Genomic DNA, 19,185 nt, shown 5'->3' on the forward strand with positions numbered 1-19,185 from the left:
GGCATGCTTATCTGCTCCGAGACAAAGCAACCATTACTGTGGAATGCTGTGTCTGAGAGAGAGAGAGGCGGGGGGGAGGGTCTGGTGCTGTCTGAACTTACAAGTCAGCATGCTGACATGCTCTCAGCCCCCCCAAAATCCACTCTCTCTCCCCCCACATACACACAACACACTCCCTGTAACACTCCACCCCACCTCCCCCCATTTGAAAAGCACATTGCAGCCACTTGCATGCTGGGATAGCTACCACAATGCACTGCTCTCTGTAGCCGTTGCGAGAGCTGCTAATGTGGCCACGCCAGTGCGCTTGCAGCTGTCAGTGTGGACAGATTGCAGCGCTTTCCCTACTGCGCTCTACGAAGGCTGGTTTAACTCAAAGCACTCTACATCTGCAATTGTAGCCATGCCCTTAGAGCCAGGCTGCTGGGATATAAAGGACAGCCTGAGATCAGGGCACAGGCTAGATACACAAAAGGAGTAGAGAGGCCCTCCTTAACTGCCAGATAGATGGCCTGGGAGTGCAGTCCTGCAGGGAGCAGACCAGGAAGGTTGGAAACCAGTTTGTTGGAGGAAAGCTGAAGCAGAAGGCCTGAGGAGTGAGACCTGCCTGGAGTAGTTGGGCTCCTTCAGGAGACCCCAGGACAGGGTAAAGGTTTATATCTAGAACTTAAGTTAAACTGTCTTATTTTGGAGGAATACAATTTGAGCCCCGAATTAAAAGGACTGAAACCAGGCAGCTGAGAATGTTTTCTGATGCGCTAGCTGGTGAATTGGCCCATTGGTGTACACAGGGGTGCTGGGGGAAAAAAATAGTATGTGATCTTGTGCAGTATGATAATCATTAATTACATGAATGGAGGAAAACTGGCTTGGCAGCAGCACTGCTGAAAAGGATCTGGGAGTTGTGGTGGATCACAACTTCAACATGAGTCAGCAATGGGATGCTGTTGCAAAAAAGGCAAATACATTAATCGAGGCATAGCATGCAAGTCACAGGAGGTGATAGTACCTCTCTACTTGGCGCTGGTTAGGCCTCAGCTGGAGTACTGTGTCTAGTTTTGGTCACCAATGTATAGAAAGGATGTAGAGTAACTGGAAAGGATCCAGAGGCAAGTGACACAGAAGATCAAAGGGATGGAATGCAAGCCATATGAGCAATGGCTGAAGGAACTGGGTATGTCTAGTTTGGAAAAGAGGAGATTAAGGGGGAATATAATAATGGTCTTCAGATACACCTCTACCCCGATATAACACTGTCCTCGGGAGCCAAAAAATCTTACCGCGTTATAGGTGAAACCGCGTTATATCGAACTTGCTTTGATCCACTGGAGTGCGCAGCCCCGCCCCCCCGGAGCACTGCTTTACCACATTATATCCGAATTCGTGTTATATCAGGGTAGAGGTGTACTTGAAAGGCTGCCATAAAAAGATGGAGAAGAGTTGTTCTCTTTTGCCACAGAGGGCAGGACAAGAGGCAGTGGGTTCAAATGATAGCAAAGTAGATTTAGATTAAATCTCAGGCAAAACTTCCTAACTAAGAACAGTAGGACAATGGAACAGACGCCTCGGGAGGTTGTGGAAGCTTCTTTGCTGGGGGTTTTCAAAGGGAGGCTGGATCCATCTGTCTTCAATGGTTTAGACACAACAAATCCTGCATCTTGGATGGGGGTTAGACTAGATCAGTGTTTTTTCAAAGTTTGGGTCACGACCCAGTATTGGATCGTGGCATGTAAGGCACTGGGTTGCCTTGCTCAGCACCCAGGGACCCTAGCGGCTCTGGTCAGCACTGCCGACCAGGACGTTAAAAGTCCCTTTGGCGGTGCTGCTAAGGCTGGCTAGTGCCTACCCGTTCTGACACTGTGCTGTGCCCCAGAAGCGGGGCCAGTGGTTTCCAAAGTGGGGTGCACAAGAGGATCCTTGGGGGTGCACGACAGGAGGAGTGCTTTTTGGATGCTGTGTCTAAGGTATTCTTGTGTATACTTAAAGTTTTGTCTGTGTGCCAGACTTGGCCAGTGGTCTCCGCAAGAGGAGTGTTTTTTTGTTTGTTTGTTTTTTTGGTTTTTTTTTTTTGCTTCATCAGGCGGGAGTCCGAGTGGCTCTTTTTTGCTTCGGCGCGGCAGGGGGTGCGTGCTCAAAAATTTTTTACTGATAGGGGTGCGCGATCAAAAAAGTTTTTGGAGAGCACTGTTCTAGGCAATGGGAATGGGAAGGGGGGCAGTGCCTGCTGGCGAGAGCTGTGCGGAGCCGCTTGCATGCCTCTACCTAAGAGCCAGACCTGCTGCTGGCCGCTTCTGGGCCGCAGCGCAGTCTGCGGTGTCAGGACAGGTGGGAAGCCTGCCTCTGCACCTCGGCTGCGCTGCTGATCGGGAGCCGCCGGAGGTAAGCCTGCACCCCAATCTCTAGCCCTGAGCCCCCCCAAACCTGGAACCCCTTTCTGCACCCCAGAGCCCTGCCCCCTTCCCACACCCCTATCCCCTGCCCCAGCCCTGAGCCCCCTCCTGCACCCCAAACCCCTCATCCCTGGCCTCATCCCAAAGTCTGCACCCCTTGCCCTAGCCCTGAGCCCCGCCAAACCCAGAGCCCCCTACTGCACCACAAACTCCTCATCCACGGCCCCAGCCCAGAGCCCTGACTCCCTCCCACACCCCAACCCCTGTCCCAGCCCTGAGCCCCCCTAAACCTGGAGCCCCTCCTGCACCCCAAACTCCTCATCCCCAGCCCCAGCCCTGACCCCCCTCCTACACCCCAACCCCTTGCCCTGTTATACCAATAGAATAAAACCCAGCAGGATCTTATTAAGAGGGATAAGGCAAAGATGCCACATTTATTGTAAATATAATATAAAGCAAAAAAAGTAAACAACGTTGTTTGACCACTTATTCCTATCACTACTTATTCCTTATACACACACACATATATATATATGATTCACACAATCATTCATTCAAGTTCTGTATAGGTGTTATAATTACCAGCCTAGAAGTTGCTCATGCCAAGTTACTGGCCAGGTATCTTGGTCATGAGGATGGAGCGGAGTCTGTGTCAGGTGCACCTGATGCTCCTGGAGGCTGGCAGCAGAACCAGAGACTCAAAGTCCTCAGTCTTGAGAGTCCATTCTTATAGGATTTAATTCCTATGTTAGTCTATGGGAGCTGTTTCATTCTGCTGTTGCTGACTCAATCAGCAGATGGCACATTCCTGGTGGCTCCAAACTGTCCAAAGTTTGTGTTTCTCATCTTTCCAGGTGATGGGGTGGATCCCAGTTTACCCTCCGGGGGTTCTGGTGGTCCACTTTACACATTCTTTGGCCAATGGATACTCCCTTTCTAGGCTGGCACCTCCCTAACCATTCATGTACATCACGCATTCATCAACGTACATTCCATATCTTAACCATATTTTAATTTACTGTCTCCACCACTTTCGGGGTGTGTGCTAATTCATTTGAGACTCCGGGCCCTTTAATCACAGAGGGTGGGGGTCTGTTCCTAGGAGCGGTTGCTGTTACAACGAAGTGAAAGTCACTTAACGGCTGGAGGCTCACAGCAGGGGTGGTAACAGTGTTCACTTCAAGAACAAAGTCAATTAACTTGTTTGTAAGTTTTACATAGTAATAAAGTATCTTTCACATGACAGATACAATCAATGGTTTCTACAGACAGTAGCTTACAAGTTTTAACAGAAGACCCAAGAGATTTTTGTACTTGGTGAAACTGTTGGATCTAGGGTTACCATACGTCCGGTTTTTCCCGGACATGTCCGGCTTTTCGGCAATCAAACCCCCGTCCGGGGGGAATTGCCAAAAGGCCGAACATGTCCGGGAAAATGCCGGCCGGGCACTTCCCCTCCCGCGGCTGCTCTGGTCCTCCCCTGACTCTTCGGCTCTGTTTAAGAGCCGAGCTGCCCGAGCGCTATGGGCTTCAGGCAGCCCCCTTGCCTCCGGACCCCAGCCGCCGGCCGGGCACTTCCCCTCCCGGGCTCCGGCGGCGCAGGGTCCGGAGGCATGGGGGCTGCCCGAAGCCGGTAGCGCTCGGGCAGCTCGGCTCTTAAACAGAGCCGAAGAGTCAGGGGAGGAGCAAAGCCGCCGCGGCCGGAGGCTCTGCTCCTCCCCTGACTCTTCGGCTCTGTTTAAGAGCCGAGCGCTGCGGGCTTCGGGCAGCCCCCATGCCTCCGGACCCTGCGCCGCCGGAGCCTGGGAGGGGAAGTGCCCGGCCGGGGGCGCAGGGTCCGGAGGCATGGGGGCTGCCCGAAGCCCGAGCGCTACCGGCTTCACGGTTTGCTGGGCAGCATCCAGACCCTGCGCCCCCGGTTGGGCGCTTCCCCTCCCGGGCTCCGCTGTGCTGGGGAAGCGCCGGCCGGGGGCGCAGGGTCTGGGGGCTGCCCGGCAAACCGTGAAGCCGGTAGCGCTCGGGCAGCCCTTTTCGCGTGGCTGGGAGTGGGAGGGAGGCGGGGGCGGAGTTAGGGCAGGGTTGGGGCGGGGAAGGGGCGGGGCTGGGGTGGGAAATGGGCGGGGCCAGGGCCCCGTGGAGGGTCCTCTTTTTTTATTTGTTATATATGGTAACCCTAGTTGGATCTTAAAGTGTGGGGGACAAATTATGGGGGGTCACTGTCACTTGGGGGAATCACTGTTAGTACCTTCTTTAATATCTCTACAGCCCCAGCCCAGAGCCCCCTCCCACACCCTGAACCCCTCATTCCTGGCCCCACCCTGCAGCCCTCACCCCCGCACTCCAACCCTGTGCCCCAGCCCTGAACCCCTCCCAAACCCCTCATCCCCAGCTCCGTTGGGTTGCAGGCATCAACAGTTTTCTTCAATGGGGTCCCCAGAAAAAAAAGTTTGAAAACCACTGGACTAGCTGACCCTTGCGGTCCCTTCTAACCCTATGATTCTATGAACGAGTGGGCTGAATTAAGGTTGCACAGACAACCTTCATGCTGGCATGTCCTAATTTCTGAGGGCTGGGTTTTGCAATCTCATTTTGGGTGGTGGTGGTGGGGGGGAGGGTTTAAAAAGCAAACTGAGAAAACCAAATATCTTTATATGGAACCATATTGACTCCCACATGGATCACCAGCAGAGTTGGAACCTTTAGATCCAGAGCACAAACCTCTGCCACTTGGGCTAAATGTGTAATTTATAGCACTGGTAGGTTATCTTCAGTGTAGGCCAGCCAGCAGAGAGAGGGAGATGAGGCATGTGCTTTGTCAGGGGGGTTCACAGCTATTTGCTGACAGCATAGGAGTGTTGAGACTAGGGCAGGGGTTCTCAAACTGGGGGTCAGGACCCCTCAGGGGGTTACAAGGTTATTACATGGAGGGTCATGAGCTGTCAGCCTCCACCCCAAACCCCGCTTTGCTTCAAGCATTTATAATGGTGCTAAATATATTTTAAGAGTGTTTTTAATTTATAAGGGGGGGGGTCGCTTGCTGTATGAAAGGGGTCACCAGGACAAAAGTTTGAGAACCCCTGGACTAGGGAATGTTGTGTTCCATTCCAGGCTATGGAGGAGAGTGTTCTCTAGTGGTTACAGACCCTTCTGCCCTTGGCCCCTCCGGTTTTTACCAGTCTCACCTCCCTCACATGCCCCTCTTGTCTCCTTGACCTAGTTTCCCTTCCCAACTCTTTTTGACTCCTCGTCTCAGTCTCAAACTCCCGCCTTCCCTCTCCCTACCTGCCTCTTTCCCTGTGTGCCAGTCTCCCTACTTGCCCTTCCCCAAGCCCAGCTCCTTGCCACTCAAGCAATTCCCTCATTCTTCCCCTTGCTGCCCGGGCTCCAGTAATGGGAGAGTTGTGGCACTACACCCCCGTATTCTTCTTGGAGATATTGTTATGATATAACTATGATGTATTTTATGCAAGATAAGGCATGTGAGATATCATTGGAAAGGTTATGATTTACTGAATATGATTGTCCTATTTGTATTATTTTTGTATCTGAAGTTAGGAATATTGTCTATGCATCTATTGCAAATGTGTTTACACCTGGGGAATGCCCACTAGACAGAATGCAATCAGTGTGGATGGCCGGTTGGGAAGGGCCATTAAGGAAAACAGTAGGTCTTTGAAGATACTAATCTCCCACTGGGAAGCCTTCCTGGGGATGCTGCAAACAGCCTCTGAGTTATGGCTGCAGGGATGTGTGACCAAGTCATCTGGTACTGGACTCTATGATAATACTAGTATTTTTCCACTGACCGGGGGTGGGAATCAAACTGGGAGACAAAGAATTCCCGCCATATGCAAAAACTATTTAAGGCAGGAGAGTGACATCATTGTGGTTCGTTCTTCATCGACTCCCCGCCCAAGAAAGAGGACTGCTGGAAACACCTGAGAACAAAAAGACTGGACTAGGGGGAAGGGCTGAGCCCAGGCGAGAGTGTTGTCTGGCCTGTGAAAGAAAGATCTGGAGTTTTAAGCTGCAAGCAAATGCAGCTTGTCTTCAAGAATCTCTGCAATCTACCTAAAACAACATTTAGGGTTAGAATTTGCTACTTATAACCAGTTTCTTTAGTATATTAAGCTTCGATTGCGTGTTTGTTTTATTTGCTAGGTAATCTGATTTGATCTGTTTGCTATCCCTTATTATCACTTAAAATCTGTCTTTTGTAGTTAATAATTACCTGTCTTTTGTAGTTAATAATTGTTAACAAGTTAATAGTTGTTTAAAACCTGTGTGTGTGGAAATCATAACTTGGGGCAGAAAGCTGTGTATATTCCCCTCCACGTTGAGGGAGGGGGCGAATTTCATGAGCTTACGCTGTACAGTTCTCTGTGTAGTGCAAGATAGTATAATTTTGGGTTTCCCCTCCAGAGGGGGTGTGCACTTGAGTACTGGGCAGTTCCTTAGCTGAGCCTTCCCATACAGAGCTGATCTCAGCATCTGTGTGTGTAGCTGCAGCTGGGTGTGTCCCTACCTGTATGTGTGCTGGTAAAATGCAGTCTGAAGCCTGGGGGAAGGCTTGACTGGCTTGCCTCAGCAATACAGCGTATAGCAATACAGGCTGATGGGTCAGGCGGGCTCAGTGGTACCCCAGTTCCAGGTGGCATCGTGAAAGGGGGTGGGGGGCCGTCACAGGAGTATTGTGAGCACAGGAGAGACAGTCTCCCTACTCTCAGTTCTTCTGCTTGGTGCCGCAGCAGTCGCTGGCCGGTGAAAGGAGCAGTTGCAAGGAAAGTCCTGCTCGGTTCCTGCAACCTTGGGGTGGAGTATGCTGAGTCACAGGGATGGTGCATGTGAAATGTGGTCAGACCATAGGAGCTGTGTGGGGACAGAGCATGATCAGTACAGATGGAATCTTTGGAGAACTTCAGGCCACTCTCTCAAGTCTTTAATGAGCATGTGCAAACTGAGATTTTTTTCAGAGGCTCTGAACGTGGACAAATTTGAACAGAATTTCACTAAGATTGCAAAAAGCACGTCCTGGTACTATAGCAACACCCTTGCCAAATTTCAAGTCCATGCTCCCAAGCATGGGAGTGTTAGAGCTTCTTAACAATACAGTTGTACGAATTTTTTAACATGGGGAAAAACAATATATTTTTCCCTGGTCTTGTTTATGGAAATGGTGGAAGCAGGGCCGGCGCAACCCATTAGGCGACCTAGGCGGTTGCCTAGGGTGCTACAATTTGGGGGACGGCGACCGCGGCGGTATTTCGGCGGCGGGACCTTCCTCCGTCTCTGGGGGGGGGCGGCATTTCAGGGCGGTACCTTCCGCCGCCTAGGGCTGCAGAAAAGCTGGTGGCGCTCCTGGGTTGAAGCATTGTCTGAAATCTTCCTCCCTCCCATCCCCTCACAAAAAAAAATTGTGGACAGCCGGCATGGTAAATTTCATCCCAAACAATTAACTTTGGCAAAGTTATAAGCAACTGAAAACAGGATCTTAAAATGGAAAGCGTTGGTCAACCTCAACTATACTGTGCTGCATATCATTATTTGTATTGCAGTACTGCCTAGAGGACTCCAACTGAGATTGGAGCCCCATTTTGATGGGCATGGTACACTCAGTGAGAGACAGTGCTTGCCCAAAAGAGCTTACATTCCAAACAGACAGGACAGACAAGGGATGCTGTTGAGGCTAGAATTAACTAGGTAAAGTTAAGAGAAGATTTTTCCGTTAATTGTGCTTAGTGGCATCCACAATTTGGTGAGAACTGGAGATGGTCATTTTAAATTTTATCTATGTGATGATTTAGAATCACTTGGTGCTTCTGTATAACGAGGCTTGGCAGAACTCTATTTTTTTTAATAATTTCAACAGATAATCTCAATGTTTATTTTTAATCATTTTTTCAATTTTTATCAATTTAAATTTTCACTGTTATGCAAAAGTATGCATGTGGGTGTGTGTCAGACAGTGGGAGGGGGTCTGACAATGAATGACAATGGACATTGAGATTCAAAAAAATGAAAGCTTTATAATTGCTAAAACACAAATTGTCAACATCACATGTCAAAATATACAGAGTAAATATCTTTAAATCAAAGTCTAGTTCTCAAGCAGCATTTTTCTTACTTTGCCTATCTGTAAATTTCAATTATTATTGATGGAAATAGTTTTTCATTTTTGTGTGTGTGTACAGTGATACTTACTGATGAAAAATCTAATCCTTCCAAGCCTGTGTATAAGAGTTTGCTTTTTAACTGGAGCTTGTAATTTACTCTTTTTAACCCCCAACTGTAGGTAAAAGGCATGTGTTCAAACTTACCAAACCTTTCAGTTTGGCTCTAGAGCTCAGATGTATGAGGATGCTGGAAAAACTCTGGTTATTTGTACATAAATGAGCAAATCAAGTGCCAAGTTGATCTAGTACAGAGGAATAGGTCAGTAACTAAGGCACAGCTAATTTGGAGTTATGCTTGTCTGCATTATCTGTTTAGCATGCAAGCTATTCAAAGCAGGAACTCCCTTTCATTATACAAAAACAACAAGGTGGCACCTTAAAGACTACAGACTAACACGGCTACCCCCTGATACTTCCCTTTCATTATGTTTATGTACAATGCTACTGAGGCATAAAAGACAGGTGTAAGTTAAAATAGCATTTCCGCTTCACTCATCCCTTTACCTTATAGTCTCTTCCTTCCCTGTTGGTGTCCAAGTTTTGCATATATTTTTTTAAAAAGAAAAAGCGGGTGGAGTTGTGGGGTTTTTGTTCTTAACTGCACATTGTAATAAAAATAATTCTTCTTGAAAGAACGTTGGCAATTTATGTGGCATACTTACAACTCTTGTCTGCCTATGGACAAATCATCAGGAACTTAATCTCTTGGAGTCTTTGTAAGTAATTTTTGTTTTGTTAATGTAGTTTGCCCCACAGGCTCAGAGCTTGATCTGTAGCTGCTCTCCGCATAGCATCCCTCTGACTTCATGGGGAATTCTGCCTACAAAGAGTCTGCAGAGTCAGGCTTTTAATCTCATTGGAATTGTCTTGTTGCCTGAACTGCAATTGTTCACCCTGCTCCCCCGTCCAGTTTGCTGGGTGACCAGTAGCAGTAGACAACCCTATCATGTGAATCATTAAGGCTGGTCTATACATATGGGCAGCTGTCTGAGCTACATGCTGATGCTTCTTGCTGCCCTTTTGGATATTTTTTCTTCCAATATCCAATTTTAAGTGGCAGCTGGAAAGCAATAAAAATCCATTTGAATTAAAACTAGAAATCTAGCATGCACCAAAAGACTAAAATGTTGTCCTTTTAATGTATTGCAAGAGCGGTGAAGGCATATGTACAGTCTGTGTCTCATACATCCCTGTGTGCAAAAAATAAGATAATCTTGGATGAGCATCTTCCATGATCTGTTCAGGTAGACTGACTCGATGGAGGGTGAAGTCATGCTTGATTTTATTAGATGTCATCAATGCGCTGCGTGCTGTACAGATCATGAAGTAAAACCTGGCCCCGATCCAAAAAGTTCGCATTCTAAGTGTATGTCTGAACAGTATTCTCTCAATGAACCAGGTTACAGAAGACTCTGATTCCAAGGCCCTGCATGCTCGTTATTTCTTTATTTTATTAACATTTATTTTGGTGGGTTAACAATGATGGGTTCTGTGGAAGAAGTTTGCATAAGGAAGGAATAGTCATTTAATTTAATAGTTCTTACAATCTGCTGCATGCCCTGGACTAGAGGTTCCCAACTTTTCTTATTGCATACTGCCTTCCAGATCTACCAGCAGCCTGTGTACTCCTACCCTTCTCATCACTGATATTTTGTGTATTCTTCTTAACACTGTCTTTAGCCATCTGTCCATATTTCACTGTTACATACAGATATAGTTATAATGTGATGTATACAACCAAACACCCTCTCCCCCACCCCAAGTTCTGAGCTCAGTTAGATTGGACAGTTGCTGGGCAACTGAACCCGTGGTGTACGGTGATTAGAGGTGAGGGCTCTGTACATCAGTGTCTCTGTGTATCTGTTCTCATTGGTACATCTTGAAGTAAATACCGTATTTTATATAACAAATTCCCACAGTGTTTTAAAGCTTTGTCTGAGTAGCCTATTATGAAAATGCAATTAATAAAATAAAAGTGACCGTTACATATTTTCTCCCATGCACCCTCCAGAGGCATCTCACATACCCCCAGGGGTTCACATACCACAGTTTGGGAACCCCTGCTCTAGACTATAACTGAAGTCCGTTTTTATCAACCTTGCATGATGGGGTCCAGGGAGAAAGAAGGTGTTCTGGGTATATGCTGCAGCGTGGAAGAATGAAGCTTGAAAACAAGCATGGGACGAATTAGGCAAACTTATCTCAGCAGCCTCTAATAGGGTGACCAGATTGCAAGTATGAAAAATAGGGGTAGGGGAGTGGGTAATAGGCGCCTGTATAAGAAAAAGCCTGAATATTGGGACTTCCCCTATAAAATCAGGACATCTGGTCACCATAGCCTTTTAAACAGCCTGATTTTAAGTTACACTAAGGTCTCTTTATCCAGAAAGAGAACTGTGCGAAGGGGCCTTAGTGCTACTGAGAGGCATGCCTCTTTGTTCATAATGTTTTGTGTGATGCATGACACCAATATAAATGTTCATTATGGGAGGCAAAAACTAATGCCTGCTTTTTCAGCCTAGGGCTTGTGAGTCCACCAATTGGGTCCAGGGTGTGGGCATTTGTGATCACCTTCCTGTTCTTTAGCCAGGTGGCAGAGGCGTCCCCAAAATAAAGGAGATGGTGCATGAAACTCTTTTCTGTTGTGATATGGGTCATGTCAGGAAAAAGGTAGAGAAGCACATACAGTGGAACAACACTTTTCCTATTACCAAGAACTCTCTCTTCTTCCCCCACACCGTCCCTTGTATTTCCATTTGTGTGTAGGTGATCTGCAGAAATTGGTAACCCTGTACATTGCAGAACCCTGGGTAGCTGGGCTGGCAAACTCCAAATCCCCATTATTTCCAACTCCCGTTGATCCAGATATCCATAAACAAGTTTGTGCAATATATCTTTAGGTTGCTTCTATTATCTTTTCTATTTATCTGGAGAAAGTGGGGGATAGAAATGCCTATACTTTTCAGTATTTTTCTTTAGTTTTTCATAAATGCTCCAACCTTTGCTAGTTACAGCCCTTAATCTTTTATTCCCCCTCACCCACCTTTTAATTTTTTACAGGCCTTTTCGGATTGGTGAAATTAAACCACACGTCAGTAATGCTGGAGGAGCAACAGCCCGAGGTAGGGTTGGGAATAACATCTTCCCCAGTAGTGATGATAGAAGGCACTTGACAAGGCCCGGAATCAGCAAGGTACTTAAGCACATGCCCACTGTTATCAGCCCCAAGCATTCAAAAATCATAGGATTGTTTTAAAAATAATTAGATTAACCGTGGGTTCTTGTTATTTGATGTCCAGATTTGGGACCCCTAGGGTTTATTTTCAGGCTTTTCTCTGCAACTGGGAGGGGTAGAAATGTACCCTTTTATTTTTAAGTAAAAGCTGAGATTCTCACCTAATTACCTGACTTCAAGGGCTCATGGTAAAACTGTAAGAGTAACTTCAAGCCTGTGAGCAGTCCCATTGTAAGCACCTTAAGTACCTTGCTGAATCATGGCCTAGATGCCTTTTGCCATCCTTGAATTCCTACTGTTTCCCTTCTTCTCTTTCAACTCACTTTCCCATGTTCCTGCAAATACTTTGATATGGAAGACAGTTGTGTGTGTGTGTGTGTGTGTGTGGAATAATCATAAAATTAAGACTCTGTTTCATCTGGCAAATAGTATTTACCCCCACCCCCCATTCAACCTCGTTATATTGATAAAGCCATTACAAATGGCAGAATTTAGTTTTCTTTATGCCTCATATTTGAAAAATATAATATGAAATATTATTAATGTTTGAATAGAGTTGCTTACTCTGGAAGGCTCAGAAAATGGGTACTCAGAGGCTGAGTGAGTACTTGATTATATTGATGATTGTATCCTGTCTATAAATATTCTTTTACTGCAGAACAAGTACGTTGTGCACTACCTTGAATTACTTAAATTACTTAAGTCAGAAAACTGGTGGGGAGTTTGATTGCTGCTGGCTGGAGTTGAGAGCCTTGCTGCATCACAGTCAATGGCAAAAATCCCACTGACTTCACTGGGAGCGGGATTTCACCCCTAGTATTTAACAACTGAGAATTACTGACTTGACTAATGAAATGCCCCAAGGATTTGAGAAGTAAAACTTCCTTTCTAAAAGTAGTATAAAGCTTTCAACCATCAGATACGCTTTGTCTGTCCTTACTTTAGGTCTTATCAATTAAAGTGCCCAAAAAAAGGCACCTCTAGGTAAAAATATGAATTAAATGGGATCTGTGATGGGGTAGAGGCTGTTGAAACTGCCATATAAGATGAACTTGCAGTCACCAAATACATAATTTACTGTGGTATGTGTTTGTTGGGTTGTTCATCTTGGTTCAAACTTGGATGCATAAAAGTAGCAGCTATATTTGTACTGAAGCACCTAAGTTGTCTGTGTTCAGAATTTTAAATATGGGTTTGGATATTTAACTTTAAGCACCCAAGTTTGGAATTGTTTTTGCTTTGGATCACAACATGATAAATGTAAACTATGCTAGAATTTCTGTAAGCAGAAATATTGTGGTATGAAAGAATAAGGTTAGAGGTGGTGAAAACCTCCTATGAGGCATTGTTTTGTTTTTTTGTAGGAAGAAACTAACAAACTTGAAGGTTTAAAAATAGGAAATAGGAAATGTACATCCTTTTGGAAATTACTTTGGTTATCAAGTAAATATTGGTAGGTGTTGATTTCATTACCAGCGCTTTCATTTGGAAGGAACTCTGAATAATTATTGATCCACATCTGGTCACTGGCGTGTGAACATGTTGATGAAGAATTCCAGATCCTCCCAACAGTTACCAGAAAGAATTGAAATCATGCCCTTGCGTAAACATAGCTCGCAGTTGGGCTTTACTTTGTTTGTAGTATCTTTCGGCATTAATTATATTTCTCTGACTTGCTTGGATATTTGGTCAGTCCCAAAACACTGCAGGTTGAATTACAGGGAGCGTTGTCTGTAGTTGTGTGTTGTTAAAGCTTATATATTAACTACGAATCGAAGGGATTTTGCTAGTCAAAGAGCTGTCTCAAATATCACAAGTTGTAAAATTTTCAGGTAAATATTTGGACATCAAGTCAGATAGACCTCAATCCTTCAAAGAGTTACAGCTTGACTTCATGTCCCATTGACTTGAACTATTCATGTGGGAAGTAGCATGTGCATAAGTGTTTGCAGGATCAGGCCTTATTTTGTAGTCTCTCTCTCTCTCTCTCTCTCATACATATAACTTAAAATGGCATAATACATAACAGACCCTTTTGAATGAATATAAATAGTTTGTGATATCTGATTTGCACTCTTCTCAGACTTCCAGTGGTACACAAGTTAAAAAGCTGTGAAATACAATGTTTCCCATAAGTAGCAATGCTTTTAGAATCATCTGTGCACAGTGGTTTCTAACACACACGATTCTTCTCTATAATGATTTAAAGAGAGTAGTCTGCTCGATTAGAATGTTTAATCAGATTGTGTAAGCTCTGTATTAGTTATAAATACTCTCTCTTTCAAAAGAGATTTTAAATGTCTTTTGAATATATTTTTTTTTGTATCATAAATTTCCAGCTTACAAAAGAGCTGTTGAAAAATCAGATTTTGGGCTCTGTCACTGTATAACTAATTTAGTTAGTCTGAATCCATGTATAATATTTAAAACAAGGAGAGAGGAGTATAAACCATTTCATTATAATTCCCATTGCCCTTTGAATTCTTATTTCATGCAGGCTGCTGCAGATCCAATGTCCTCCTCCGATGCACTGGAAGATGACCAAAAGGAAACTTCAGACGCATCACCGAATATTTGTATGTGTTAGTTTGATCAGAAAAAAAGAAACGTCATAATCGTAGAATGTAAAGCTAAATGTTTGCACTGCTAGCAAGAATGTGGTTACTAGTCTAAAAAGGAGCTAATGACCCTGTATAAAAAAGGTAGACATGTAAGTGGGGGAATTTGATCATCATTTATGCCAAAGCTCTACCGTAAAGGCCAGATCTGAAAACATGCCTTTTTTTCATCATTGCTATTAGTTTAGGGTGTTTTTGTCAGTAATCTACTCCCATATTTTAAAACTAAAGTAAATATGTTCTGTTGTTGAGATCATAGTCATATCCAGCTTGTGTTTAAGCAGGGTCCTTCTCTCTAGGCAATACTTGGGTATGTACATATTGGATTCTCTGTCATGGCACCACAACAACAGTGATGTTGCACTAGGTCATGAGGACATTTTGTCATTATGTCACTGATGCGATGTTATCCTGTTGCAATGGCCAAAATAAATTTTTGTCTGGAAATGTAGGCTTGCATGACATTTTAGATCAGGACTGTCCGGTGAAATGTAGGAAGAGTCCTGACCTGCGTACTAAGCCACTGGGTCAGCTTAGTGAATAACTGAAAATCTGCCTGAGGAAATATGGGGACTCTTTTATGACTTTTTTTTTTCTCATGAAATATAAATTCTGTCTGAATTTATATTTGAAGGTATGTGTAAGGGAAAGTACTGCTGATTTAAGTTGCTTGGCATTGACCATGAAGTAGGAGACTATCAAAAATATCCTCCAGTTAAAGGAAAACTCCAGAGGATTTCTCTGAAATCCTATGTCTGAGATGTACACACACAACACATTTGGAGGTGAAAGCCATACGATAAATTACTAAACCATAGGTAAATAAAATCTATTAAATGGTTCTGCAGTTTCTGTGTCTTTGACACTTTACCTGCACTCTGATTAATCCTTCTCCCTTGGACTATTATAATACTCCAGACCTCTGAGCAACTTCAAACTGCTGCTAACTTGTAGAGCAACTTTCCAGAGAAATATTTCCTATTGGCTTGTAAAGCAAGTTTGTTGCAAACAAAATTACACTTATCCACCTCTTCCAGTTTTTTTTACTACATATTAAATCTTACTTAAAAAGCATCATTCGAAGCAGTTTGCTTTTCCTATTGAAATCAGTGGGAATCACTCTTTACCTCAGTTCCTGGCTCTTCACAGGCTGCTTTCATGAATTAGGCCTGGTCTACACTGAAAAGTTACATCAGGATACCCATGTGTCTCATGCGAGTGAAAAATTCACACACGAGAGACATAGTTAAGTCGACCGAAACCTTGGTGTTGACAGGGTCTCTCATGGGTGTAAATTTTTCACACCCATGAGAGCCTTAGCTATGCCAATGTAAATTTTCCATGTAGATCTTCCCTAAAGAGGCTTAGATTAGGATTTGGAGTCATTGCTAGTGTAGACTGCACTATACATGTTCCCCCATGTACAGGGCTTGTCTATACGAGGAAACTTACTGTTCTAGTTACACTGGTATAACTCCCTGTGTGGAGACTATTTCAGAGTAAGAATGCCGCCTTCTGGTTTGGAAGAGTTGCTTCGGAAGCAAATAAACTAAACATACTGGAATATGAGTGTCCACATAGGAATTATAGTGGTATAATTAAGGTGGTAAATTTTCCACAGTATCTCTGCCAATGCATTTTAGTCCTGGTCTGTACTCATCTTGAGCCTTTCCTGAACAGAGCCTGCCCAGCTGGAGGTGGTTTTGTGACTTGAATAATATCTGTTAAGAACTAGGATGATATCTAATCCTGTGCCTAACATTACCAGGGGCCACATCACCCCTTCCAGAGGCAAAATATACAGGATAGGACATTTTACTGGAAAATCTCAACAAGGTTTTTGTCCCCACAGAAAAACTGCCCACAAACCTGGCAGATCGCAGGGCCATCCCTGCAGGGGCCCAGTAGTCCTGAAATGGCTGCCTAGCATCACAGCTTCACTAGAGTAGCATTGACTCCTCCCCTCCCCAAGGCACAGTCGTTCTTCTTCGAGTGATTGCTCCCATTGATTCCAATTAGGTGTGCGCACGCTGCGTGCACAGTCGTCAGAAAGTTTTTTCCTTAGCAGCTCCTGTCAGGTCGGCTGTGGAGCCCCCTGGAGTGGTGCCTTTATGGTGCTGAATATATACCCCTGCTGACCTGGCCCCTCCTCAGTTCCTTCTTGCCGCCAGTGACAGTCGTTGGAACTGCAGTTGCTTGCGTAGCAAATGCTTCCCTTAGCGTGCTTAGTAGCTGTAGTTTAGTTTAGTTTGTGTATATAGTTGTTTTTGTGTATATAGTTGTAGTTCACCCCCAATCCCTTCCCCTTCCCCGGGTTCCAGGGCATGCCTCGGTCCCAGGGATTAAGCCCTGCGGAACCTGCGGTAAACCTATGCCAACAGGCGACCCCCGTGACTCATGCCTAAGGTGTCTGGGGGAGACTCATCAGACTGAGAAGTGCAGGATCTGCAAGGCATTCTGCCCCAGGACTAAGAAAGAGTGCGATTTTCATCTAAAACATCTCTTGATGGAGTCCACTCTTCACCCCCAGCCTGCCGTGGATCGTCAGGACCAGGCACCGAGCGTGTCCATGCGGAGCGCCCCGGCCTCCGTATGCAACATAGTGCCAAGGAAGGACTCTGGTCTAAGAGACCCTCAGCATCAGCGCTCCCTGGCACCGCAGGCTGCGTCGACAACCCGGCACCACTCCCATTCCCCTGTGCCGCACAAGAGGCACAGGAAGACTGATAAGGGTCATTCCCCTGTGCCGAAGACAGCGGTGCCGGCAGACGTGGCAGCAGGGCAGCCGGGAGGGTGTCGGAGTTAAAGGCCCTCACTTCCGACCCCCCCAGATGGTTTTCCAGAAGGACAAGGTACAACTCGGACCTCACCAGGCCTTCCTTCCAAAGGTGGTTTCATATTTTTACACCAACCAGGACATTTTTCTGCCTGTCTTCTTCCCTAAAGCCTCACGCTAATGTCTGAGAACAGAGGCTCAACTCACTGGACGTTCAGCGGACGCTAGTTTTTTACATCGAGCGCAGGAAACCGTTCCGGAAGTCGAATCAGCTGTTTATGGTGGTTGCAGACCAGATGAAAGGCCTCCCGGTTTCATCTCAGAGGATCTCATTGTGGATCACGTCCTGTATCCGGATGTGCTACGAGCCAGCCAAGGTTCCTTGTGGCACACTCCACAAAGGCGCAGGCGTCTTCGGTGGTGTTCCTGGCTCAGGTTCCGATACAAGAGATCTGCAGGGCAGCAACATGGTCCTCTGTGCTTACGTTCATCTCTCATTACACCATCATCCAACACGCCAGAGATGATGCCGCATTCGGCAGAGCGGTGCTCCAGTCAGCGTTTCCATAATTCTGACCCCACCACCTAGGTGGGGCTTGGGACTCATCTAATTGGAATCGATATGAGCAATCACTTGAAGTAAAAACAGTTTCTCACCTTCTTGTAACTGTTGTTCTTCGAGATGTTGTTCATGTCCATTCCAATACTCGCCCTCCTTTCCCCTCTGTCATAAATAGCTGGCAAGAAGGAACTGAGGAGGGGCCAAGTCAGCAGGGGTATATATTGAGCGCCATGAAGGCGCCACTCCAGCGGGCTCCACAGCCAACCCAATGGGAGCTGCTAAGGTAAAAACTTTCCAACGACTATGCACGCAGTGCGTGCACACCTAATTGGAATGGATATGAACAACACATTTTGAAGAACAACAGTTACGAGAAGGTGAGTAACCGTTTTTTCCGAGAGAACCTGAGAGAATCTGCAAAAAGTGAATACTACCTGAGGCTGTAATCTCTGCAGGGCATGATGTGCCTTTCCACCCACCATCCTATTTCTACCTGTCACATCTCCCTCCCTCCCTACTTCTTGAACTGCATGGAGAACCAGTTTCAATGCCCGGGGGGTGAGGTTGGTACCGCAGAGGCACCGGAGCCCCTCTTCAACAGGGAGAGACGGAGATTCATGCATAGAGGTGCCCCCTCAAGACCTAGATCTCAGTAACGATACGGTCCCAGGATTAAAACAAGGACTATAGTGTTAAAACAATGGTATATTAATTCTGCTGAGCTATTGAGTCACCTATGTATTTTTTTTTTTAATTGTTTCATTTACATGCAGCTTATAGACATGCATATTTTATTAAAATTTTTAGCTGATGCAGATGCATTTAAAATTCTCCTGGAGATGAAGATGAAGAAGAGACAGAAAAAGCCCAATCTACCAAGCACTGTGACCGAACTCGTCACTGAGGAAGGATCTAAGGTGTTCGTGGTTGGTACTGCCCACTTCAGTGACAGCAGCAAAAGAGATGTAGTGAAGGTAAACACGCAGGTGGAGCCATTCAGCAAAGTTGTAAGCCATAGTATTTAAACAATAATTTGATTAAAGTGAACTGCTAGCCAAGTCCCAAATGTTATCAGTAATTGACATAAAAGCACCTAATGGTATATTTTTAGGGCAGATGCAGGTATAGTACAGGTGCTAGGACTATGGGAAGCAGAACAGACCTGTAAAAACTGGGATTGTTTCTCAAACTTTGGGGCAGAAATAACTGAATCAGGACAGGTCTGAAAAGCTGGCAGAGCTCCATGTCCCATGCAGACTCTGCAATATAGATGGCCTCACCACCCTGCTTGGCACTGGAAGCTGAGCAGGAGGAAACCTGTGCTAGGATCAGTCCCTCCAGCACTTTGGGCTCTTGATTTAGGCTTTGCTGATGGAAAGGCCTGTCCCTGCTAGGTTTGTGATGCAGAAGGTCATAAAGTACCATTTACAA

At 45.5% G+C, this 19,185-nt stretch overlaps 1 protein-coding gene across 2 annotated transcripts in view; it reads left to right on the forward strand.

Moving 5' to 3' along the window:
- Positions 1 to 19,185, forward strand: part of TRABD (TraB domain containing) — a 54,763-nt gene that overhangs the window by 11,233 nt on the left and 24,345 nt on the right. Inside the window, exons 2-4 of one of the 2 annotated variants that reach the window (XM_065423261.1) lie at positions 11,624 to 11,685; positions 14,296 to 14,374; positions 18,562 to 18,728. In XM_065423261.1, coding sequence (XP_065279333.1) covers positions 11,662 to 11,685; positions 14,296 to 14,374; positions 18,562 to 18,728 — 270 coding nt within the window. In that variant the 5' untranslated portion in view covers positions 11,624 to 11,661. The remainder of the gene's footprint in view (positions 1 to 11,623; positions 11,686 to 14,295; positions 14,375 to 18,561; positions 18,729 to 19,185) is intronic. The other variant, XM_065423260.1, reaches the window with a different exon arrangement.

Source organism: Emys orbicularis, chromosome 1 (genome assembly GCF_028017835.1).
Source record: "Emys orbicularis isolate rEmyOrb1 chromosome 1, rEmyOrb1.hap1, whole genome shotgun sequence".
Lineage (NCBI taxonomy): Eukaryota > Metazoa > Chordata > Testudines > Emydidae > Emys > Emys orbicularis.